The 25,635-nt window shown below is 36.0% G+C and overlaps 1 protein-coding gene across 7 annotated transcripts in view; it reads right to left on the reverse strand.

Moving 5' to 3' along the window:
- The window catches only part of ERC2 (ELKS/RAB6-interacting/CAST family member 2), a 550,520-nt gene that overhangs the window by 281,632 nt on the left and 243,253 nt on the right, over nucleotides 1–25,635 (reverse strand). For all 7 annotated transcript variants that reach the window (XR_011812383.1, XR_011812382.1, XR_011812380.1 and 4 more), the window contains one exon: nucleotides 6,920–7,055. Coding sequence is in view for 2 of the 7 variants with exons in the window: in XM_072044083.1 (XP_071900184.1) it covers nucleotides 6,920–7,055 (136 nt within the window). In the remaining 5 variants the exon portion in view is untranslated. The remainder of the gene's footprint in view (nucleotides 1–6,919; nucleotides 7,056–25,635) is intronic.

The following is a 25,635-nucleotide window of genomic DNA, read 5'->3' on the forward strand; positions in this document are numbered from 1 at the left end:
ATTAGAGTTCAGAAGTCTTTGAGACAATGCAGTAGTAAATACACTGCAATAAGAGAAAAATCATAACAAATGAATGTCAGGTATATCACTTGTTTAGGCCATGCTTTTATTTTAAGAGACACAGACATAGCTTATGGCAGTGTGCAAGGTCTTATGTATATTTTGCATTTCTAGAACTATTATGGAGATGAAAATTGTATGCTGAAGAATGGAATGAAAAATAGACAAATCCAAGCTTAAGGATTCACACTGAATACATGTGAAATCTCTTGGGAGTTATTTTTTTTATAAAATACCATAGATATTGACATGGCAATAATCAGACAGCAATAATACCACCTACCCTGTCTTTCTGTCTTTTTTTTAGTAAGACTTTCTCTTAATTGTGCTTTATATATCATCTAAGAATAAATTTCTGCCCTAAGAGCTACAATTGCCTCAGGATGCCTTTTGCCTCAGGATGTCCAGCAGCAAACCAAGGCACAAGTGCTGGACTCAGTTTATAAGAGCTAGATGTTTGCACCTGGAAAATGTAATGTGTACACACCCTGTTTCACAGTACTTCAGGATCAGAGCATTGGTAAAGCTGCCTGTATATATTTGAAATCAATGAGAACTACACATTCTTACTCAAATATATATATATATTTTTTAGTGAAAAAGCTCTTTCCAGCATGTAGAATGTTGTCCAGAGAAAATCCAAGTTATCTGAAAGAAGATTTTGACAAATGATTTTGCTGGGTCCTGCACCTGGGACGAGGCAACCCTGGCTATACGTACAGACTGGGTGATGAGATGCTGGAGAGCAGCCCCGCTGACAGGGATCTGGGGGTTGTGGTTGACAGCAAGTTGAATATGAGCCAGCAGTGTGCCCTGGCAGCCAGGAGGGCCAACCGTATCCTGGGGAGCATCAAGCACAGCATCGCTACTCAGTCGAGGAAGGTGATTGCCCCGCTCTACTCTGTGCTGGTGTGGCCTCACCTCGAGTACTGTGTGCAGTTCTGGGCACCACAGTACAAGAAGGACATTAAACTGTTGGAGAGTGTCCAGAGGAGGGCAACAAAGACGGTGAAGGGCCTAGAGGGGAAGACTTACGAGGAGCGGCTGAGGTCGCTGGCCCTGTTCAGCCTTGAGAAGAGGAGGCTAAGGGGGGACCTCATCACAGTTGACAACTTCCTCATGAGGGGGAGTGGAGAGGCAGGTGACCTATTCTCTGTAAACACCAGTGATAGGACCCACAGGAAGGGTGTTAAGCTGAGGCAGGGGAAGTTTAGGCTGGACATCAGGAAGAGGTTCTTCACCGAGAGGGTGGTTGCACACTGGAACAGGCTCCCCAGGGACATAGTCACTGCACCAAGCCTGTCTGAATTTAAGAAGCGATAGGACTGTGCACTTAGTCACATGGTCTAAACTTTTGGGCAGACCTGTGTGGTTCCAGGAGTTGGACTTGATGATCCTTATGGGTCCCTTCCAACTTGGGATATTCTATGATTCTAAATAATCCAAGTGTTTAAAACATTAGGAGAATCAAAGATTTCTAACAGATAAATCAGAGAAAAGGTAAGAACAATAGAAGCTCTGTAGAACAGCTCAGAGTATTAAACTTTTTAGCTTTCTTTTCAAACTTATTCCTGCACCTCCCTTTGACATGTACACATGGGAGAGTTTGCATAAAGTTTCCATACAGGAGTGTTTCTATACCTGGTATATATATAATTCAATGACATTCAATTCACTTATTAAATCAATAAATTTATGAAAAGTATAATCAGACAGAAGTATCTATTTAGTTTGCCTTGAGGTTTTTGTTGTTTTATTTGCTATTACAGTAAGTTTGAAAATCATAATCAAACCCAAATGTTCTCAAGTTATCAATGTTATCCAAGTTTTTTCCTTCTCAATTCTATAAATTTAACAGTTTTACTGGAATGAACTTTTTCCGTGCATGAACTAGGAAAATATATCTCAGGAAGCAACTATGTCTCACATCTATAACATTTCAGGGTCCTGCGAGGAGATTTTTTTGAGGAATTGTATACAGCATTATTACATTACCCCTAAGTTTCTTAGCTCTGCATTTCTCCTAAAAAAAAAGAAAATAATAATAAAAAAAAAAATCATTTTAAGACTCACAAAAAAAAAAAAAGAGAAAAATAAGGCATGTTAAATTAAGGCACTGTTCTCAAAAAGCTTCATGATAAAGTGTTCAAGAATCAGCTCTCTTGCAGTGGTGCTTTACATAATATATGACCATCACATCTGGCAAGATATGCACAGGTCTGCCCTTGATTTGTGGAAGGAAAAAGCAGAAAACCTCACAACTATTCTCCACTCCCAAGAATTAATCTCAAGTCTGGCTTCCTGATGTTTTCAATTTTCAAGTGATCCAAATAACCCCCTCAAAACCACACCTGAAACATCACTCACAATTATAGCTGATAGCTGAGAGAGAGCAAAGTGTTTTCCCTCCCCAGACATGCCAGGACACTCTCCGTCACAGCAGAAGATCTGGAGTGCTCTGAGATGTGGCCATCAGAGACAACCTTGTCCTACAAGGGTTGATGCTAGGATATGAACAAGCTTTGAAAAGCTTTTATCTGAAAAGAGAGCGTAAAGTGTTATAAATATGCATGATGCTACAAGCCTTAGGAACTGCTATATACTAAATGAAGCTTCAAAGAAAATAGAGACTTCCTAACTTCCTCAAACCTACCAGAAAGCAAGTGGACAGCTGAATGGGTAAAGCTTCAGTCCCTGCGTAAGCTGTGCAAAATGGATGGCACTTCAACTGAAATATTCAGTTTGGCCCAAATGTCTCCCTGAATGGCACACAATTATCGTAGATTTCCTATTACATCTCTTCCAGTGCTTCTGGAAAAGGGATTGAGACTTGGCTGAGTAAATGTAATTTGTCTAGTTTAATTGTTCTTCAGCACTCAGCTGAGCTTATCACAGTCAACCAGCAGGGAATACAATCATTCCATCAGGCCAGAGAATTTTAGTATACACATTAGCAGCTCAATACATCATTCACAGATGTAACAAGTACACTACAGACGTGAGGACTGTGTGTTATACATATAAAAACTGGTAGAAGATGTTTTTGTTTTTTTCTTCTAATGAAGCAGCAATGAGGAAACGTGGTCAGAACCTAAGGGTTCACTAAGCAATAATTCAGTATTAGAATACCAATACCAATTAATTAGAATGCCAATTAATTTTATTTTTGATTAGTAGATGGATAGTGCTCCTAGAAACCAGTTTGGTTTTTGAAGTATAAATCTCATTTCATGTGTCTCCCCACAAATCTTGCCTCATTTAAATTCTTAGGTCATGTTACAACTTATTTTAATTATTAACTCTACATATTATTTATAAACTGAAGTTTAATATCAATTGTGATCAAGTATTCTGCTCTGTCAAGTTATTTATTTAGTCAACTCTTATATCCTGAATTTAATTCTGTGTATGTTCACATCAGTAGAATAATTTCAGTTTATAGTCTGCCAGCTGAGGAAAGTACTGTATCCTTGATAAGAAAACACATTTACCTATCATGTACTGCATTATCATGTTCTGCATCATATGCATCCTTTTGAACACACGCCTAAAAACTTCTAACCTAGAACATTCACAAATCTTCACACTGAGCCCTGCAGAAAGCAGATGTGTTCCAGCCCTGCAACCAGGTGTTTGCACCTAAATGTTACAGGAGTATATGTTTATCTTATGCCAAATGCACTAAATAGCTTTATTGTGACCAAGTATAAAAGCCTCAAATGAAAATTAACCTGAAATGACAAGCTATACAGGCCAATTAAAATCAAAAATGCATCCACCAGTGCTTTTGGTCAAATTTTTTAAAAGGAGAAACTTGTACTTTAAGATATATTATATATGCAGTTATAAGTATAATATATATATATACACTTATACATACATACATATATACATACATATATATATATATATATATATATATATATATATATTATGCAGTTCTAGGTATTTTATGGCTTAATTTGTAAAGGCAAACAAGCCATTCTCATTCAGGTGAATTTCCCTACACCATGAGCCATGCAGTGACAGCCAGCCTAATTCACTAAAGAAGCAAGGTGACAGAGAACATACAAACATGTTCCCCTGCCACGAACACAATGGTCACCATTAAGGAAGGCAGGGGAAGTAATAAGCCAAGGAAATATGGGAATGTTTTAGACACGGGAAATATAATAACCAGTTGAGAGCAGCAGTTTTACTTATGCCAGGAAAGGCAGGACTGGCTGTTCCAGCATGTCAGCAGTGCAAACAACCAACGCTCACTTCCCTGTGTTCCTTCTCAGAGCTACTGGAGGGAAGGGAATGAAAAGCACCTACTGATAGGCAGAAACAGTTGGGATCATCTCCTTTTCACTTTTTCAGAAGCTTAGCAAGTGTAGGATGAGCCACAACACATAAATACTTACATTACTGAAAGCAATTTCTTAAAGTATACAACATGAAACTATTAACATTTTAAGGCACAGTAACTGAGAAATGAGAATTCTTAGTTAACTGGTTTTCATGAACCGTTCTTAGCAGGCAAATGCTTTATAGCTAGTGAATGGCACAGAGGACCTATATGACAGACAAGCTTTTTCTTTATAAATTTAGGCTGTTCAGCTATGCTGCTTCCATTTGGTAGACCTGTTCCCATTACATGACTTGAAAGTTCCAACTTTAGCAGTTAATCGAAGACTCTAGGAATGACTTCTATCCTCTAGTGATCACACTGCTCTGACAGATTTCCAAAATATGAAAAAACAATAAAGCTATAAGATATCCTTTTTACCATTTCTCATTAACTACAAGTAGCTGCTCAACACTGAAATTTGTTTTTTTTTTTGATATATCACATTATCAAACCAAATACTTCACGAGGTGTTATTACTACTATAATGTGCAGTAGAATGTACGGTTATACAATCAGTATGTAAGCCTAAGGTTATAAACTACGCAAAACATTACACAGATGCATAATGGGCCTGTTCAGCCTGGAGAAGAGGAGGCTGAGGGGAGACCTCATCACAGTCTACAACTTCCTCGTAAGGGGGTGTCGAGAGGCAGGAGACCTTTTCTCCATTAAAACCAGCAACAGGACCCGCGGGAACGGGGTTAAGCTGAGGCAGGGGAAGTTTAGGCTTGACATCAGGAGGGGGTTCTTCACAGAGAGAGTGGTTGCACACTGGAACAGGCTCCCCAGGGAAGTGGTCACTGCACCGAGCCTGACTGAATTTAAGAAGAGATTGGACTGTGCACTTAGTCACATGGTCTGAACTTTGGGTAGACCTGTGCGGTGTCAAGAGTTGGACTTGATGATCCTTAAGGGTCCCTTCCAACTCAAGATATTCTATGATTCTATGATATATTTGCTGAACTTGATTCTGACACAGCTTCAACAAAAAACAAGCCTGAAGACAGGCGTAGTGTTAATTTCTCCATTTTGTATACAGGAATGCATGAGAAATACAATACTGTATGAAGCAAGTGAGGGTCAAACTCCATCTATCAGAAATTTTCCAGAAAACTATTGTATTAACCAGATCAAACCAAAAATGACATATTGCACTGTAAATTAGGCTTACCTATAAACTCAGGGTACAGAGACATCAGTGTTGCTGACAGAACTCAGTACTTCTCTTCATAGTTTTTCACAGGCAGCTCTCAGAGAACAGTTTTTAAGTCAAGCATCAAACTTGTGTTGTGGTCTTTACTACAAATTCCCTAGAATTCCCTAGTAAGCAACGTATCATTTAACCAGATCAGCTAGTTATTGTTCAAATCTCAACACTTGAACTCTAATAATTTACTGTAGAAATTCTCCTAGAACAAGGTTCAAAGTCTACTTGGAAAAAGAAGAGATATAGGAAAACTTTTTTATTTATATGTATAACATTTAGAAAAACAAGTTCCTGTTCTAGTAATGTAATAATGAGAAGAGATCTGTCAGATGAGATACTGATAGCTCTCTCCAGCGCTTCTCTATGTTTCACACAGACTCAGTGATCCTTATGGGTCCCTTCCAACTCAGGATACTCTATGATTCTATCATTCATTTAAGTATGTAAAATAAAACTAATCTTTGGTGAAGATTCTAAATTCATCATTATCCTGTCTGACAATTTATACTCACCCTTTTACCCAACTACATATGCATATATAGAGAGCTAATAAGAGCAAATCACACTTGTTAAATGATCAGAGTATGCAACTAGATGATGATATCTCTGCTGATAGAGAAATGCAGACATTGGAATTTAACATGAATAGCTACCTCTAGAAACACAGAACAGGAAGGAGCTTGTGTGTCTCAAACATTTTTGCCTTCCAACTCTACACTGCAAAACATGGCAGAATTTCTGTTATACAGTTTAATGCTCCTGAAAATAATAAGCTGTATTTTACAGACCTAATCGCCTGGGTATGTAAATGTTCAACCCATTAAAAAAAAAAAGTGTAGTGTTTGATACAGAAACTAGCTGAACACTCATAACCACACTATATAAGCTCATCATGCTGTATGGATATAAAATTGAATAGCACAGAAACAAAATACAAAAAGAATATATCCTTCTATTTTCTGACTGTCCTCAAAACAAGCTAGAATTACTTACTTTCTTGCTTATAAACTAAGGAAAAAAAAAAGACCTTGTGAAAAGAAGGTTTCAAATTCTATTTCTGTTTTTTTCCTCACCCTAAAAAATAAATATTTCATAGGTGCAACTGAAGTCATTAGAGCATTGTCTGATAGTAGAGGAGAAACCCATCTCTTTGCAGAAAGATAATTGTTATACATCCATGAAGAAACAGAAGCATGCTTCCTTTGATGATTCTAAAACACAATTAAAAAATAGTAATTATTAAAAGACTAAAAACTCACCTGTAAATGTTGGGAGTTGTCTGTCATATTGTCCTCTCGTCTACGAACTTCTTCCAGCAGCTGTGCATTCTTTTTTTTCTCCATTTGTTGATTGTGCTTCAGATTAGCAACCTTCTTGTTTTGGTCCTTCATATGTCTAAGAATCATATGCACATACACAATAGCATTAATGACTGCAATGACATCTTTTTCTCTATAAATCTGCCAATGACTATGACATAGGACATTGATTCACCAACTTATACAACTATTCCTAGTATCAGATTTAAACAATTAAACTTTACCTTTTTTCCAACTAGCATAATAAAACAGCTTTTTTGCCATCAGATTATACAAGGGTAAAGCAATTATTCTGTCCTACAAGATTTTTCCTTTTCCTTTTTAATTTTTAATTATCTGCTCACAAATACTTATAAATGTCCTGATCACTATGCAGAAAAACTGCTGTAACAGGAGATTACCCAACAATTCTCTCTCTTTGTTTTTTACCTTTTTTTATTAATGTGACTTTTGATAATGTGACAAAAGATCAACAAGTAAATTTGTAAGTAAATTTAACGAAAATGAAACAATCTTTCCCACCATTATATATTTTCTGTTCTTAAGACTGCCCTTGAGTAAATAATATTTATTTAAAATTTAATTATATTTTACCGTGGAACTTATTAAGTTACTGATATGTAGCAAACATCTTTTTAAGAAAGGAGGAAAGCTAATTTTCCCTGGCAGGAACTGGAAAAAAAAAATCCTCGCAGTAATGCTTTTTACCTGCTTGGATTCCTAGATATTATTTTCTTGACTTTCTTTGACTTTGAGGAATTTGCTCCCTTTTATCTATATAAAAATAAAGTCATGTGCAAATTCCTAATGAGATCTACTCACTAATCCTATTTTGGCAAATGAAGAGGATATTATTCAATGCCCAAAAGGATCGGGGAAAACATCTCTTTTGCCTCCACATTAGAGCTTTCAGGGAAAGACAAAGTTATAGAATACATTTCTTTCAATGATTTCACTATATTAAAGAAACTAGGTAATTTTATACTGACTTCTACCACTGGTTCTTTCTAAATTACTTATTTATACTGAAAAAAATACAATTGCTAATTAGTAAATATTACAAGGGTATAACAATTCTTTGAAGACATTTCATTTAAAAATTTGTAGGTAAAGCACGTAACAGAAAAGACAACTTATTTCTATTACCAAAAAAAAAAAAAAGAAAACAAAAGTAACTTCAAGTTGCTTAAGAAAATAAGTGGGTACAAGTAATTCAAATTAATATATATATATTTTTGCTGTTTTAAATGGTTTAATAGATTTCAATCAAGACTGACATGGAAACCATATCATAATGCTGTATGGGATACAAAGACCAAAATCAGCTTCATGTAGTGTTTGTTAAATTATGTAACTTTTAAGTAAACTCCATACAGGTTGCAATGTGAACAAAGAAACTGAAAGCCCAATTTTTTCTCCTAAGAAAATTCCAGAAAAACTGGAATGTGGCCTTAACATGGCCACATACCGGAGCACAGAATACTATCAGTTCTCCCCATTTACTATAAATATACTATAGTTTATTTATTATATAAATAATATTTTATTATATATTATAGTAAACTATACTAAGGTTTACTACAGTTTCCCCAAAACTATAGTTTTTATTATTTTTTTACTTGTGGCATCTTAAACTACACCATGTAACAAGTCATAGAAACATTTATACATGCCTAAAGATATTATACAAAATTTGATCGCCTATCAGAAAACTTCATATAGAGAATGTAGTGGTATAGAAATGTAGCTTTTCATTGAGACCTCCAGAATGGAAGGCAATGGTTTAACAGACCATGAATTAATAACACACCATTAAAGACAACAAAATCACAAAATAAGGAACAGAATATAAGAAGGCATTCAGAATATAAAGCTATAAATACACTCTTCAATTTTCCAACTCTTTCCTTCTTTGAAAGTTTCAGCCCTAACCAAGGGGAAAAAAATCACTTTGTTATTTTTTGAGTATGATGCAGATATCAAAATACAAAATTATTTTTATTTAATCTTAAATTCCTCAAAAAATGGACTACAAATTTAGTTCACCTCCCTGTAACTGTTTATCTGTTGGAAAATGTAAAATATGCACAGAAAACAGATCAACACAGAGTGGATAACACAGATTAACGAAAAAAATTGAATTAAAAGAATCTACAGCAAGCTTACAGATCATTTTTAAGAGACAAGTATGAATTCCTCTATTTGAAACACAGATTTATACTATAGCTTTGTTACAGTGTTTGCATCAGTTTCTTAAGACACAAAAAGAAAATTAGCATGATTGTTTTTCTATGCTGCAAACTATACAGAATCACAGAATTTCTAGGTTTGAAGAGACCTCAAGATCAGTGAGTCCAATCTCTGACCTAACACTAACAGTCCCCACTAAACCATATCCCTAAGCTCTACATCTAAGCATCTTTTAAAGACTTCCAGGGATGGTGACTCCACCACTTCCCTGGGCAGCCCATTCCAATGCCTACCAACCCTTTCGGTAAAGAAGTTCTTCCTAAGATCCAACCTAAAACTCCCCTGACACAACTTAAACCCATTCCCCCTCGTCCTGTCACCAGGCACATGGGAGAACAGGCCAACCCCCACCTCTCTACAGACTCCTTTAAGGTATCTGTAGAGAGCAATAAGGTCACCCCTGAGCCTTCTTTTCTCCAGGCTGAACAAGCCCAGCTCCCTCAACCGCTCCTCATAGGACTTGTTCTCCAGGCCCCTCACCAGCTTCGTCGCCCTTCTCTGGACCCGCTCAAGCACCTCCATGTCCTTCTTGTATTGAGGGGCCCAAAACTGAACACAGTACTCGAGGTGCGGCCTCACCAGAGCCGAGTACAGGGGGACGATCACCTCCCTAGCCCTGCTGGTCACACTGGTTCTTATACAAGCCAGGATGCTGTTGGCCTTCTTGGCCACCTGAGCACACTGCTGGCTCATATTCAGCCGACTGTCCACCATCACTCCCAGGTCCTTCTCTGCCTGGCAGCTCTCCAACCATTCCTCTCCCAGCCTGTAGCTCTGCTTGGGGTTGTTGCACCCAGGTGCAGAGCCCGGCACTTGGCCTTGTTAAACTTCATGCAGTTGACCTCAGCCCATCGGTGCAGCCTATCCAGATCCTCCTGCAGAGCCTTCCTACCCTCAAGCAGATCAACACACGCGCCTAGCTTGGTGTCATCTGCAAACTTACTGAGGGTGCACTCAATGCCCTCATCCAGATTATTGATGAAGATATTAAAGAGACTCTCCCATTTAGACATATCTTTAGCAAAATGACAAGACTCCTAAGGAAAAAATACCTTTTCTCAGCTAGAAGAGACCACCAGTACAGCTTACAACAGTCTCTTTCTAGACCTCTGTCCTCATGTTTAAATCCCCAAATCAAGTTCACTTGAGAACAAAATATATATTACATGATGGTCAGAAGAAATCTAAGTAAAACCTATCCCAGTAGGCCCACAAGGATAATATAAATCACCAGTACATTTTCACAGCATTTTAATAAAGGTTAATTTCCTGAAAAACACAACACTCCCAACACAGCAAACCAAGCAAGCAAAATGACAGTGCTAAAAACAGCAGGGATATTTCTGTTTGAGTTACACTGACAGATTTAAAAAAAAAAAAAAAAAAAAACTACCAGAAATTGCATGGTTCAGTTTCAACTTGTTTTTATGATTTAAGAAATATAATGGGTTTAGATATCAAATTATGTGTTATTCACTGCAATTCCTTAAGAATTTTAGCATGACGCCCTTCTGCTTTGTAACTATTCAAATAAGCATTTTGAATGCACTGTGCAAGTCCAAGTAAAAATGGGCCCATGTATCATAATTGCAGGAACAGACCTAATCTGCATAAAGTGAATATAAGAAAAAATGTCTTTTTCAGAACTTTATATATACATGTGGCATTTGGTGGAAATTTTTGCTGTGTAATATGACTTTATGCTGTTAGAATGTAGACTGATTTCAAAAGTAATGCTGAATAAATTATAATTTATATTTAATCTCTGTAAGAAGTTGAATTTTATGCCTATGCTAACTGTTTCTTTCATCACCCTTCCCTCTCAAAACTTCCCATTTTGGCATCTGTTTAATACCATACCAAAACATAGAACATGGTAAAGCTGCAAAGAAAAACATCTGGTGCCTGTGATATGCAAAATCCTGTGGAGAAGGAAATAAAAGAAAGCTGTGTCATAATCTCTCTTTCTTCCACAACTGACTAGATGCCCATGGAAACTGAAGAAAATGCTACATTTAAAAAGCCTAGCTGAGCAATTCTCTCTTAGGCCTGCATTAAATGTACAGGAGGAGTTCAACACAGGGAATAAATACAAATCATTCCCTCTGGATTTTAAATACATGTATACTTTGCCTTTAGATGCCACAGGGGCCTGTGGGATTGGCCTGTGGATGTGGTAGGCCAAGGAGTGTAGAGCATGGGGCACAGGAAATTCCCCTTCCATCTTTCTTACCTAATTAGGATTTTTATTTTTTTTAAATATGAATTCATGTTTGGGTCTTTCTCAAACATAGAAACTGCTTTAGTAGGTACTCATTCAACTCTTACATCCTGCTTTCTTCATTGTTTGACAGCACTTCATTGTTGTCTGCTGTGGTTTAGCCGGGCCGACAGCTAAACACCACGCAGCCGTTTGCTCACCCTCCCCCTTCCCTCTCTGGGATGGGGGAGAGGATGGGAAAGTGAAGCCTGTGAGTTGAGATAAAGACAGTTTATTAAGACAGTTTATTATATAACAATAATGATGATAATAGTACTACTAATAATAATGTGTATGAAACAGGTGACACACAATGCAATCACTCACCACCCACTGACCGATGCCCAGCCTAACCCCGGCAGTCCGGCCCCTCCACCCCAGCTAGCCACCCCTATATATTGGTTAGCATGATGTCAGATGGTATGGAATACCCCTTTGGCCAGTTTGGGTCAGCTGTCCTGGGTCTGTCCCCTCCTAGCTCTTGCTGCACCCCCAGCCTGCCCACTGGCAGGATGGAGTGAGAAGCTGAAAAGTCCTTGGTTTGGTGTAAGCACTGCTCTGCAACAATTAAAACATCAGCATGTTATCAGCACTCTTCTCATCCTAATCCAAAACATAGCATCCTACCAGCTACTGGGAGGAAAATTAACTCTGTCCTAACTGAAACCAGGACATTGTCACACAACAATTATTTCCAGGATGGTCCTTCTTGGTGGATGAGCTAAAAACTCAATGGCAAGAAAATGTACTCAGGTTGTACAATCATAGAATGGTCTGAGTTACAAGGAACCTTAAAGCTCATCTAGTTCCAGTACCCCCGCCCATGGGCAGGGACACCTTCCACAAGAGCAGGTTGCTCAAAGCTCCATCCAGCCTGGCCTTGAATGCTTCCCAGGGATGCGGCATCCCAACCCAGATGATCTCCTTTATGAGATCATGGACAAATGACTTTAGGGTAGCCATGAGTTTAAACACAGTTTCTTTTTTAATATAATATTTGGGAACTAGTCATTATAGAAACACATAAATAAAATTACTAAGACCACCTTCCCATTCTAACTCTATCAAAATACATTTTTATTGGCTTTTAATAGAATCTAGATACATTGACATGCATCAGTGCAAGCAAAAATACACACAAATAAATGGCCACTGAATCTAGTTTGCTGGAACTGGAAGTTATGCTACTGCCTCTTTCATGATAGAAATGATCGAAGTACTCCTTCAGATTCCAGGTCCTACATGATACACAATATCTGTCAGCCTTGACAACAAAATCTAGAGTGAAATTGCCCCTTTTCTACTATCTGCTTCTAACTTAATTAGAATAAACTAAAATATACACATCACTGGCCATTGTAAAAAAAATCAGGAAATAGTTTAAGTTCACTAGATTGCAGTATTTCTAGCATTGAATATATATACATTTTTTTGTTCCCCCCTCTCCCTCCCTTTTTTTTTTTTTCCTTCAAGAGAGTTCTGAAGAATCAAAACAGCATAGCACTTAGTTCTTGCTAGTGTGAGTATCACTAATTGTAACGACTGCATTTAAACAAGTTTTTTCTGTCTCTTGTATAATAAGATACAAAATGATCTCACAGGTCAGTCTACAGTGCACTTAATTACTTTAGTACAGGTTTCAAAAACAAATACTGACATTTAGTTTCCACATGTATTCAAGTATCTTTTAGATTTCATTTTACAGTAGTGCATAACTGTTGTCTACTCTCCAACACTTTCATCATGATTATAGAAAGTCATGCTATTTCATTAAATTCCCATTTTAAATTAGCCACCTGAGTACCTTGGCCAAAAAGTATGCAATATCAGCCAAAATCAAGTGTTAAATGCTTAGTGTAGCTTTCACTGTATTTCATAAAGATTTTTTTTTCCAAAGCATCCAAAAATTGCAGACACGTGAAATACCCCTAAGAGCAAAACCTATAGCATTTTCTAAAGCAACATGTCTCTGTAATAACTGTCATAATATTAAACAGCATTACAATGGGACCAGCTGTCTGAAAAACAACCAAAAATTTCTCCAGTATGCCAGAAACCTGTACACTTTACCATTCATTTTACAAGAAAGTATGCAGTCCTCTATTATTGGGATAATACACATAGAAAATGAGGTAAATAGTGTTTTCTTCTTTATGATTTTTATTGAATAAAAATGAAAAAAAAATACAGAGTATAATGAACTCAAGGAAATAACGAAAAAGTTTCAGGAAAAAAAAAAAATGAAATATAGCAATTTAGTCAAAAGACGATTTCCACAAAACATGAAAGCCTCAAAAATCTGTGTTAAAATTTAGGATGCTACACAAATTACAGCCAAATATTTCAACTGTTATTCTAGGTACGCATAGAAAGAATCTTACAGCCAATGCTTGAAAACATTTTTATTTTTAAAAGATCATATTTCTCCTTTATAAATATTCTGCACCTTCACATAGGATTCATGTATGTTAACTATAAATTGCATCTTAACACTTTAGGCACTCTGGATCTCAGTAGCTAATGATGCAGAAGACCTGATACTGTAAATCCCGTCCATGTGAATGTCTGTTCTGAACTACGTTACTTCAGTAAGGCTCAACAAATATTTCCAACAGTTTCGTTCTCACTGCCTTAAAAATTGAGAGTACATACAGATTCCCATTTGATTTATTGAGTAAAGACCAAAACGGCAGCATGGGAGTTTGTTTTAAGACTTCTTTACAATTCAGATCCAGCTCAACTGAAATACATCAGACAGAACTTCCACTAAGATATGAGCAGTGTTAAGTATTGTTTCTGATATTCTCATAGAATGCAAATGCATTTGCTACTACCAATCTATAAGCCTGAAAAAACAAGGCTGGGTTAGACTCTAGCAAACCATAAAGATAACAAGAGACATCAAGGGAGGTACTGACAGACACATTCCTGGCACAAATGTGCAAGGACACTGCTTATTCACTTACACCCCCATAGATGGATTTCTCTGGGGAAAATAGGTTCCACCATAATTAGAAAACCTATATGCATGACAGGCTTAAGTTTTGATATGACAAAGTAAACAAAACATGCCTCAAATAACCAGCATTTTTCTTAAAGAAAAACTTGATTGGTAAATTTATTAAGTTAGAATCTAGTCATCTTAAGATCAGATGACTTAAGATCATATTAGATAACTGCTAATAAAAAATAATAATAATACTTTCCTGCACTGACATTTACATTTATAAAAAGTTTCAGGTTGTTCTTTTAAATCCAGATTCAACAAGCTAAGGATTATTAGTATCCAAAACATCTTTTTTTTTTTTTTTTTCCCCCTTAGGCTTAACCTTCCTTTTCTATTTTTTTGTTAAAAATTGTCACGACGATCAAAAATTAAAGAATACTTTTAAGGCAAAACCAAAAGCAATCATTCCAGCCATGCAGAAGTTAATTTTAACTCAACCAAAACATCCAAGAGAACTGAGCTTCAAAATAACTTTTATTCTTTCTCCTTTGATGGTTTAAAAAAAAAAAATGGTACTGGGCCCGACATTCTTTTCTTATGATGTAGATGATGCTCAGAAGCTAGATTGCTTATACATTCCAGGCCAAATCATTCATCTACCTTTATGCCCTGGTATAAAATGGCAGACAGTGATGATCATAGCCAAAGGCAGAATATATATTAAAATTTATTAACATATAAAATAATGATATTTCATTAGAATTTTTGCCTTTTTCTTTGTGTAGAGGAATGTACTCTGACTGCAAAACTGCAAAGCCAGCTCACGATTTACACAATGATTACCCTCCATCCACAAAACAAGCAACATATGTAGAATGAAGCCTAAGAAAGCCACAAAACTATAAGCAATCAATTTACCACTTCTAATACATTACCCCCTCCAGAGTAGTTATTTCATTTGGGGTTTGTGTCTTTGGTTATTCCAACAGTATGATGACAAAACTGCTACAAAAATCTATTATTTTGTTTAAAATGGTGCCAGAATTTGTAATACTTTCAGCATCTTCATTCCATAACACTGTGCAATGCACCTGAGTTCTGAGAATGTAAGTAGGCACACAATTGCCTGCCTCAGGGAGTACATGGCTCATACTGATTCATCTGTAACTACAGTGTAACATTAGTGTAAATCAGCTCCATTTTCTATATCAAAGCTAGTATAACAGCACACCAGTGCTGGACTGCCTACTGCCAAGAAGGATGACAGAAGACCTCGAGACCTTCCCTTACATGGTAAGCTTATGACAGTAAAATTTTGGTGGTTGGAGAAAAAAAAAAAAAATCTGGAGAAAGAGGATACTCTCTGGTTAATTTTGGCCAAACTGACTTACCTTTTTTCCAGTAACAAAGACCATTTTTCTGTACACCTTTATCACAAGTTAATTTTGTCTTCTCTTACTGAAGAAGAATGTTTGGTCTTCTTTCTATCATTCACCTAAAATGGAGACTATGGCAAACTCCATGTCACAGTTCTTACTTGATCTATGCACTACAAGAACTGAGAAGCAACCTCCCTGTCTTCTCTGCATTCATGTAAAGGACTGGAATCAAAATGACTGGTACAAGCATTGAACAAAAAAATCATCAAAAAAACAATATTTTTAAAATCTCCAAATAATTTGATTCCCATATTCCTTAATTCTCCGGTTGAATGTAAGAATGCTGCAACACCCAGAATATATCATCAAGGTAAAAATAAATAAATAAATAAATAAATAATAATAATAATATTTTCCTTTCTTTTAGATCTCATGGTTTCAAATGTTTGAGGCCTGGTTTAAGATTTCCTAATTCTCAGATTATTATGACAGTGCTACAATATGACAACTATTTTGCTTCTAAAAGCACCACATGGCTGCCTTGACAGAACCAACAACTCTGCCTGCTAGAAATAAAGCAAGTGCCACAGAAGTCACTGAAACATTTGTCACCTCAAAGACAAAAATGTGGGAGGAAGGGTTTACCTAACACACAACCTGGGAACTTTTCCAAAATCTCTGTATAAGAAGTGTTTAGTCTGACACAGTTCCCTCCAAAGCCCTGGACAGATGCTAGAAATACTCACATGAGGATAATGCACGAATGAAAAAGACCTACTAAAATCCTGCTTCCAAACCATGGTTCATATCACTTTGTTTCAACACATATATGCACTGCAACCACTGAAACTTCAATACAGTGTATTGTACTACTGTCTCAGCACATTCTTATTGGATGACACTTTATATGAACACGTGTGAAATCCATACCGGAAGACTCATTTGTCACACATCTCTTGTGCGAACAAGGATTGTTCTGCAGTTGCTTATGTTATTTTAAAATAAAATAAAATAAAATAATACTGATGACAAGACACTAATAAGGATAGTTGATCTGATTTAAATGGCAATTGCTTGCTCAGCTATTTTACTAATAAGTGATAACTGTAACCTGTAACCAAATATAGTTGCTGCCTGATATTTGACCAAGGAGTTTTAGTGCTCTTACTTTTTCATCAGGTTCTTTCCTGCTGTTCTCCAGGGAAGCTTTTTTTTTTTTATTAAATAAGTAAATAAAGTCCACAACATGTCCAGCATGAAAGCAATCAGGATTGAGCCTCCTCTGCTGCACTCCACATCTTACTGCAATTTCCTTCTGAATCAAATCTTTCTACTGAAACTCCTGGCTTAACCTGTCAGGTCTCAGGATCAATCCAACCTATATCATTCAAACTTTCTGTACTTTTGCAGTAACCTCTTCAGAAGTCCAAATAAGTCAGGTATACACTGTACAATTTCTTGTTTTGACATACTAGCTTTCCCATATTGTAATTCAGATCAGAGCATTTCAATCTAGTCACAACCACATTGTCCTTTCACATTGCTTCTGCATTATGTAAGTAAACAATGTGAGTAGAAAAGGAAGCTCCATCAGCAGCCCAATTACTAAATTTAGCTCCCCTGTCTCTTTTCAATCACAGCTTTTCAAGGGTAAGCTCTACTATCTCACAATGATTCTTCACATACATCACATCTCTCCACAACACACAGGGAATCCTGACAGCATTGTACCCAGGCAGTCTCTGAGCTCCCCAAGAAAGTGGTCTATGGCTGCTTTATTCAAAAGGTAAAGAAATATGTTCTGTGGATCTTCACCCTGGCAAAAAAAAAACTTAGTGTAAGCAGAAGGTCTAGAGAATCATAAGAAAGACTGCTCTGTCTTGAAATCCATAATCACAAAACAGGAAGAGTAACAGTTCCTTATGTTCTTTATTCCCCAACACAGAATTTTTTTGTCAGGTCCAACCCAATCCAAAGTGGCTATTTTTCCTTCAGAGATGTAAATTCCTCCTTATGCTGCAGATCTACATATTTCCAAAGAGTATTTACACCAAATTGAACTGAAAAATGTACATTACTGAAAAAATTACAAAATATCCTTCCTTGTTTAAATAATTCATTACAATTTATCTCAGAAATGATGTTAACCTCTGCAGTCCTTTAAGGATACTGGGAGGGCATTAGTAAAGAACCAAGCAAATTAAGAAGGGAGAGGGATAAAAATGAACACTGCATTATCCTGGCACCAGGCCAATGTATATTTTTATTCTTTTTCTCTAGTAATTCCACTTATTTCATATTATATGGTTATTTTATATTGTTCTTTTAAAGGGAAGAGGTCCAAATAAATAAACTTTCTAGTTTATGTCTTAAATAAAATTAAATGCAAATACATACAAATTCAAAAGAACACGTAATCAGATAAACATCTCTTATCACATCTTCATGTCTTTCAAAAGGTTTAAATGTTAAAATGCCCACAATGTTAAAATGTTGGTTCTATATACACAGCAAATGTTTCTCACTAAGAACAACCAATCTCTCAGAAGAGTAATGTATATTCCAGATTCTCTCAGTTTTCATTAGTACACTATCTCAATTTCTCCAGGGAAATTATCTTTGAACAACATATCACTCTGCCCTTGGAACCATCAAAATGACATTTGACAAAACTGTGGAAGGCTTGTAAGTTAAATTTAAAACTCTGTTAAACCTTGCTTTGCACATTACATGGAGCTTTAGCCTTCCACAGAAACAGTTAGGAAGGCCAACAACAGAAGCTGGTGGGAAAATTTCCAGAACTACACCATCTCCTGTTTATCTATCTATTGGTAGAAAAGTTTGGGAAGCATATAACCTATCATAAACTAAACCAAAAAAAATGTTACTGACTAGTGTGCTCTTCGTATTATATAAGTAGATCAATATAAATCATATATATATATATATATATATATATTATTTTTATGTCAATGTATTTTTCATGTTTGCCAATGGTATCAATAGCTCATTGTGTTATAAAAGCACTATAGCATTTTTCTAATCATTCTAATCATGAATAAAATGACAGCTAAGAACATATTGATTAGAAGAAATTAAAGAAATTAAAGAAACAGATCTGTTTCTTAAATTAAGTTTTGATCTTAATGATGTTTCAAGCTGCAAAAACTTAACACTTCACTGAAATACTACAATAAACTCTAATCATACGCTACAAGTTATCTAGGACTCCAGGGATGAAAGTTGGCAGGGTTATGAGGACAGTTTGCTTCAGCTGGTGTTTTAGGTCAATAAAACATAACAGAAATTGCACCTCCAACTGCTGAACAAATGTTTCTGCATACCAATCATTGAATTCCAGTGAAATCAACCATAATGACAACTGCATAGCATAATGTCTTTCTTTAAGCTCTCTCTGGCTAGGGAGATTTTCAATAAACGTTGAATATGATAGAAATTGTAGATATGAAACTCTGATAGAAATGTCAGAGCAATCACATTCAGACAGCAACTCCACCATAGCTAGATCCAGAGTAAATGCATTTAATTACTTTCCAGCAGAAATAAAGATGCTTGAAATAAATGGTTTCAATATTTTTTATAATTCAGGTGTAATAACATTGTATTCAAGCACATTAAAACATGCTTGTAGTAGACAAACAATAAAAAGAAAGTGTTCATGTGATTCATTATTGCAATTGATAAGAGTCAAATTTCAGAACCAGAAATTTCTGTTGCTGGAAATGAAGTTTTGATTGCGTTGTATATTAAAGCACATCAGGAAAAAAAAGCCTTGTCTCATCAATGTCTTAGTAGTGAGACATTTTTTGCTGTATGGTCTGAAGGCATTCACATCAGAAACTCCTCTGACATGGTTGAATTGTAAAACATGAACTGTACTTGGTTTTGAGATCAAGATACGAAATCTCTCCCAAACCAGTGAGCTCTGCTCACTGCTATTCTCAGTTCAACATGAACTGAGAATAATGCCACTCAAAAAGTAGGCATTCAAATAAAAAGTCTGAAAACTTCAGAGCTGAGCACATTATAAAGGTATATTGGAGATTTGCCATGATTCCAGCCATATGCGCTGCATGGCAACATGATACATGGAATCATTTCTGCAAATGCAAAACCTTGGATACCTGGAATCTGCCTAGACAGCCGTTGCAGCATACACCCTCCTTTACATTCTAATCCAACTGGTCTGTGAAAAAGTAAACAAATTCTACCTTGATAATGATTGAAAACCAGGCCTGTTTCTGCCTAAAGCAAAGCAACTTCAGCACAGGAAACGAAATTTAGTTGCACCTTAGCCATGCCACATATTAATAAAATCTTAGACCATTAACATGTATTGTGGTAAATAATTTCTCAATTTATACTAAGTAAAACAAGAAAGAAAAAATAAATTTTCACTCTTTAGATCAGATAAGAGAATAAAAAAATAACTTCAGCCTCTCTTATTTACTGTTTGATGAAATCTCATTATCTCAAATGTTTGAGGCCTGGTTTAATATTTCTTAATACTCAGATTATTATTACAGTACTTCAGTGTGACAACTATTTTGCTTCCAAAAGCACCACAAGAGTGTACGGTTGCCTTGACAGAACAAGCAACTGTGCTTGGTAGAAACAAAGCACATGCCACAAAGGTCCCTGAAACATTTCTCATCTCTCTATTTGAAAACCAAATACACCTGCATTTTAATAGTGAGAGAGAGAGAAAGGTCGGTTCTGATAGACTAGATCTCAGGTCTCCTGATAGCTCTTGCAACACTGTTCAATTTAGTAAGCAACATTTTAGGGGTTCACTGTAGCGCAGCAAAACTCTGTATAACTTGGGGAAAAACAAAACAAAACAAAACAAAACAGACAAACGAACAAAAAAAAAAAAAGTAAAGCTGAAGATTTCATTCACAAGATTGAAGCCAACAGAAAGACTCCCCAGGAGCAGAGGACCTGTTTGGGCTATGAGAACATTACCAAATAATTTAAACATTACTCAAAAACAGTGCAGAAGCACACTTGCAAAATTAATCTAAAACCTCAGAGAAACAAAAATGTGTATCTGATTAGATCATGCTACATACAAATCCAGCATACAAAGTATATACTCACATACACCTCCCTTCAAGTTTAATCTGGTTCATAATCTGGCCAACACAAATTGCTAAAAGATTCTGAACTAGTAGCTGAAGCACTGCAACCTGTCCTATTATGTTTGCAATAATAGTAAAACTGGTAACAGTAAAGTGTAAGTCTCTAATTGTAAACATACATCTCTCTGTATATTCTTGTTATTGCTCACTTCATTATTCCCTGAGTTGGGCTGTCTACCAAAAATTTATTCCCGGGTGTTGAACTCCTAAAACAGAAAGAAAGAAACAAAAGAAACGAAAGAAGGAAAGAAACAAAAGAAGGAAAGAAAGGAAAAACTAATGACAAAAACAACATGTAAGTTTAATATGTTGCTAACAAGTATTTTTTTCTTACAAACTTTTGACAAAAGCATTCATTCACCATGAAGTTTCTGATCTAGAAATGGAATGACCAAAAGCTTTACAACAGAATCAAGCATGAAGGGAAAAAAGGGGGGGAACGTCAAACAGAAGTTACTGATATGGAATCAAAATGACCAAATAAATTAAGCATCAATGAAAACCTTGGTCATGGGAGGACCAATTAAATAGGAAAATACTGACCTGGAAGTCAAGCTGGTTGGAGTAGGGATGAAATCAGCAGTTTGGAGAAAAACAGATAGGGAGAGAGACAGCAAAAGAGAATAAAGGGAGGAACACATTAGTTCTTTAACAATATAACAAGTAGATGTTATATCAGTAAATTTTATCCAGAAACAAAAAACAGAAAATGAAACAAAAAAAAAAAAAAAGAGAGAAGGAAAAGGAAAAAGGGAAAAGGAAAATAAAATTTCTGCACCAAGCATATCCTTGCTGTACACTGCAACACAATGGATATTTTAAAGTCAACGGCACCTTGTCATTATGGACTGTTTAACGCCATCCATATTTATAGCCATTTTAATGTATACACATACCAACATGGAACAAACAGATTAGCTGTTTACTGGTGGTGTTTGCTGCCACATAAACCATGTCATATCAAACTCCATACCATGAAGTCTTTTTGAGGCCACCAGGGGTTTGAACACTTACATTCACCAAGTTTCTCTTGAAAGACAAAACAGTGAAACAATTTGGCAGTTTGTTAAAGACGTTATTTAGAAGTTCACCCCTCTCCACCATCCCCAGGAAAGAGTCTCTTTTAAAGCTGACAGATTTATTTTTTTTTTATGGTCTGAAGAATAAGGCTAATTCTTCATATTCTACATTACTGCAAATATCCTGGTGCTTGATTATGTATTTTTCAAAAATATCCACCATTATTTCAATTAAGTATGAAAAAAAAAACCCTTGCCTTATACCAAGCTAGACTTGTCACTGGTGCACAATTTTTCACTCATACATGAAAAGTACTTTTTTTCTTTAAGCATGAAAATACTTTCTTTGAACCCTTTTTTTTACATATGCTGATGTTTTCAAGTTTCTGCTATGAATTTTCAGTGCCGAGTGAACTTACTATTTTCATCAGAATTCAAACGCAAAGGAATTCAGAATAAATTAATTGTAGTGTGAATATCCCAAAGCCTTAAATGCACATCTACAGTGCTATTACCCAAAACTTATGAACACACATGCTAAATAACTATACAGACATACCGAAAAATGTGATCTTGACCATGGAATCTATTCAATAAAAACCTGAAAGGCCCTAAACAAAGATGTTCTGCTTCAAAGAATCAGGATGTTCCCATTTACAGTGCAAAATGCACAATCTATGGCAATGCCTATGAGCAAGAACTAGACCAAGGGCTTTTTCATCACCTGTTTGAAAGAGAACTACTGCAAAAAACGTAATTCAGGCCACATCCTAATGGGGTCCTTTTTTCTCGCCTCTCTCTCTGCTTGCTATTCAGCCATCTAGTCTGTGCTAGATGACGCATCCCTGACACTGTCTACAAAATTACACTACATTTTAAAACCAAACTGCTTTTGTCTCATAGATAAAACAGTATTTCTAAATTAACTTACTTAAATTAATATACACATTAGTATAGGCTTTGCTAAGAAGCTACACTCGATCAAGCAAATGACTGACCGGCTAATGTGATGCTGGAGAAAAACACATCAAGCTTTTGCATTCTACTCTATATATTTTCTCATCCTCCATCATCAAGCTCCAGCATTTCACTCTTAAAACAGCAATAGTCTGATTATCTGTTACCAGACAGGTTCATTCAGAGCCAATTCTCTCTGAGGAAGCAGGTAACGTGTTAGTCCTTCCCTAACTCTTACTTTCAGCCTTTGCCCAAGCTCTTTCTCCATCCCTGAGGGTAACTAAAATTAAAAGGCCGCTGCATCCTGAGCTGAGTCTTGCTGTTAGATAGGCAGTCTGGCCTGTCTATTAAGGGTGCTCAAAGCAATTGACAACAAGGGATACTTAAATATGACTCTGCATGAGAAAGTAATTACTAATCTAGTTCTTTTCCTCTAAAGAGACTACTTTCCTGCATGGAACTTATCATTCCACATAATGCTCTTTAAAACAGAGTCCAGAGAACAGCCTAGAATGTTGTTTAACAGCATCAGGATCCAAGAGCAAAGGCAGCCTCTCCAGTCTTTTTCCACATAAAATGTCCTGTTTTCTCCCAGTCCTTCTGATTTAATCCAAAGGCACAATGAAGGCAATGGGGTACCTGCATTTCTTGCATTCTGAGAGCACTTCATTATTGTCCTCAACCCCTAGGAAATCACTTTTAATATAAGGAATGTGTTTGCATAGATATCTCTACAATGCTAAGTAAGGTAAAGTTAACACAAATGCTATACACTTGGGTTGCTAACAGCGTACTGTACTTGTAAGAGCAAAAGACTATGAGGAATAACCTGGTTCTGAGGCCTGAACTCGTCCATGCAGGTGCAGTCAGCCATGTCATAATTAGATTCATGAGTCTATCAAGCCACACCTTAGAAGTAGTTAGGTTTCTCATTCCCTTTTTTTTTTTCATTTAGCAAGCTGTTTCAGAGCCTTCCTTCCTCTGAAAATTAGAAAGCTTTCTATCTTTTCTTTCCCTTTTCAGACTAAATTTATTAATGGATGGCTCATATCCATTGAATTAGGTGCTAACACTCTTCTTTTACTTAAATCACCCTTCTTCCACTGCAGGGCTTACTCATTCTCATATTCACAGGGAACACACATCTCTACTGAGCCTGTTTTGCTAGGGAACTTAACCAGTACTTAAGTTTAGACTCCTCTGACACCAGTACTCCATTTGCCTAATTATCATACCAGCCCTCTCTGCACCTGTTTCCGGTTTCTATTCAACTTCCTTGAATATGACTGTTGAGAAGTATACAGCAGTGTTCCATGTGGTGTCTTGCAACTGCTTGATGACATTACTACTTTCCTATCATTACAGTAACATTTATTCTGACATATCAGGATTCGCTCCTTGTTATTTAGATGGCTCATAACAACACTGCCATAAGCAAATCTATCTACTCTCTCTTTTCCTCAATTGTATCAAGGATTATCCTTAGTGTACAGCTGGCAATTTTACTGGTCCTAACTTCATAGTCATGCATTTTAAACTATTATATATCACCTCATTAATTGTTTAAAATCCCCAGCATACTTCACAAATAACAATACTTTTCATTCTAATACTGCTAATAAAAGCATTAAACAACATACTCAATCCATCCTGACAGTTTTCTCAGCTGCAATATCTCTATTTGGTTAGGCCCTTCACATTAAAATTTAAGCTGATTGCTATCTTGCCCAGTTGTATTTACATTATCAAAAAATCATGAAAGATATAATAGAAATTATCAAACAGCATTAGTAGAAAAGGACAAAGTGGTTCTCCTATGTAGTAGTAATAAGGAGTTATAAAATACAAAATACTTTTGTACATATGTAATAACAAGAAACAGACCTACATGTTTGCGTATATGAGGAAAAGTATGAATCATGAATCTTAAGTGATGAAACTCAGTAGTGTGATCGTTTCTGAGGCAAGAAAATCATATTAAAATCAAAAGAATGATCATTCAGATAAAATCTTCTTCAGTGTTACTAATGTTCATCTGCCAAATAGTATGCAACTCTAAATTTAATTCCTCATATCTAGAAACAGATATTTCTGCCTTTGAGTATTTGAAACTCAATTATATATTCAGCTTTTCTGTGTAAAAGTAATTCATGATCTTGTTTTCATTTTTACTTGATTTTGAAGATGATAACATTATTGCAAATATGTATTTTCTTTTCAGATGAACTGATTTTATACAAGGTGCTGTGATTTTATACATGATGCTGATCAATTTATACATGAATATATGAAATATCATGAAGATATCACAGTTTGCAGTACTCTTAAATATAGCTCTTTTAGGAATTTGTTTATAAATGTTGAGAATTTATGTTGTTGCAATTATCTTGAAATGTAAAAATGATGGCAGAGCAGTGAACATAGATCCCATCAAGCTATTAACCAACAAATATGTTACAAAAGAACATTCATTTTCCTACAAAACACCAGACAAGCCTTGCATCTGTTACAAGATATGTTGAAGATATGCTGTTTCTGAGCAGAAAAAAAATAGAATGGGAGAAAGTAAGGAGAGAAAATAGCAATACAGAGCACATTATATGAATTTAAAAACAGCAGGACAAGAAGGAAAGAACATTTTCAAATTTGCTTCTGTTAAAGTTGCAGTCATTTTCACAATGC

The sequence above is a fragment of the Anas platyrhynchos genome, chromosome 13, assembly GCF_047663525.1.
Source record: "Anas platyrhynchos isolate ZD024472 breed Pekin duck chromosome 13, IASCAAS_PekinDuck_T2T, whole genome shotgun sequence".
Classification (NCBI taxonomy): Eukaryota; Metazoa; Chordata; class Aves; order Anseriformes; family Anatidae; genus Anas; species Anas platyrhynchos.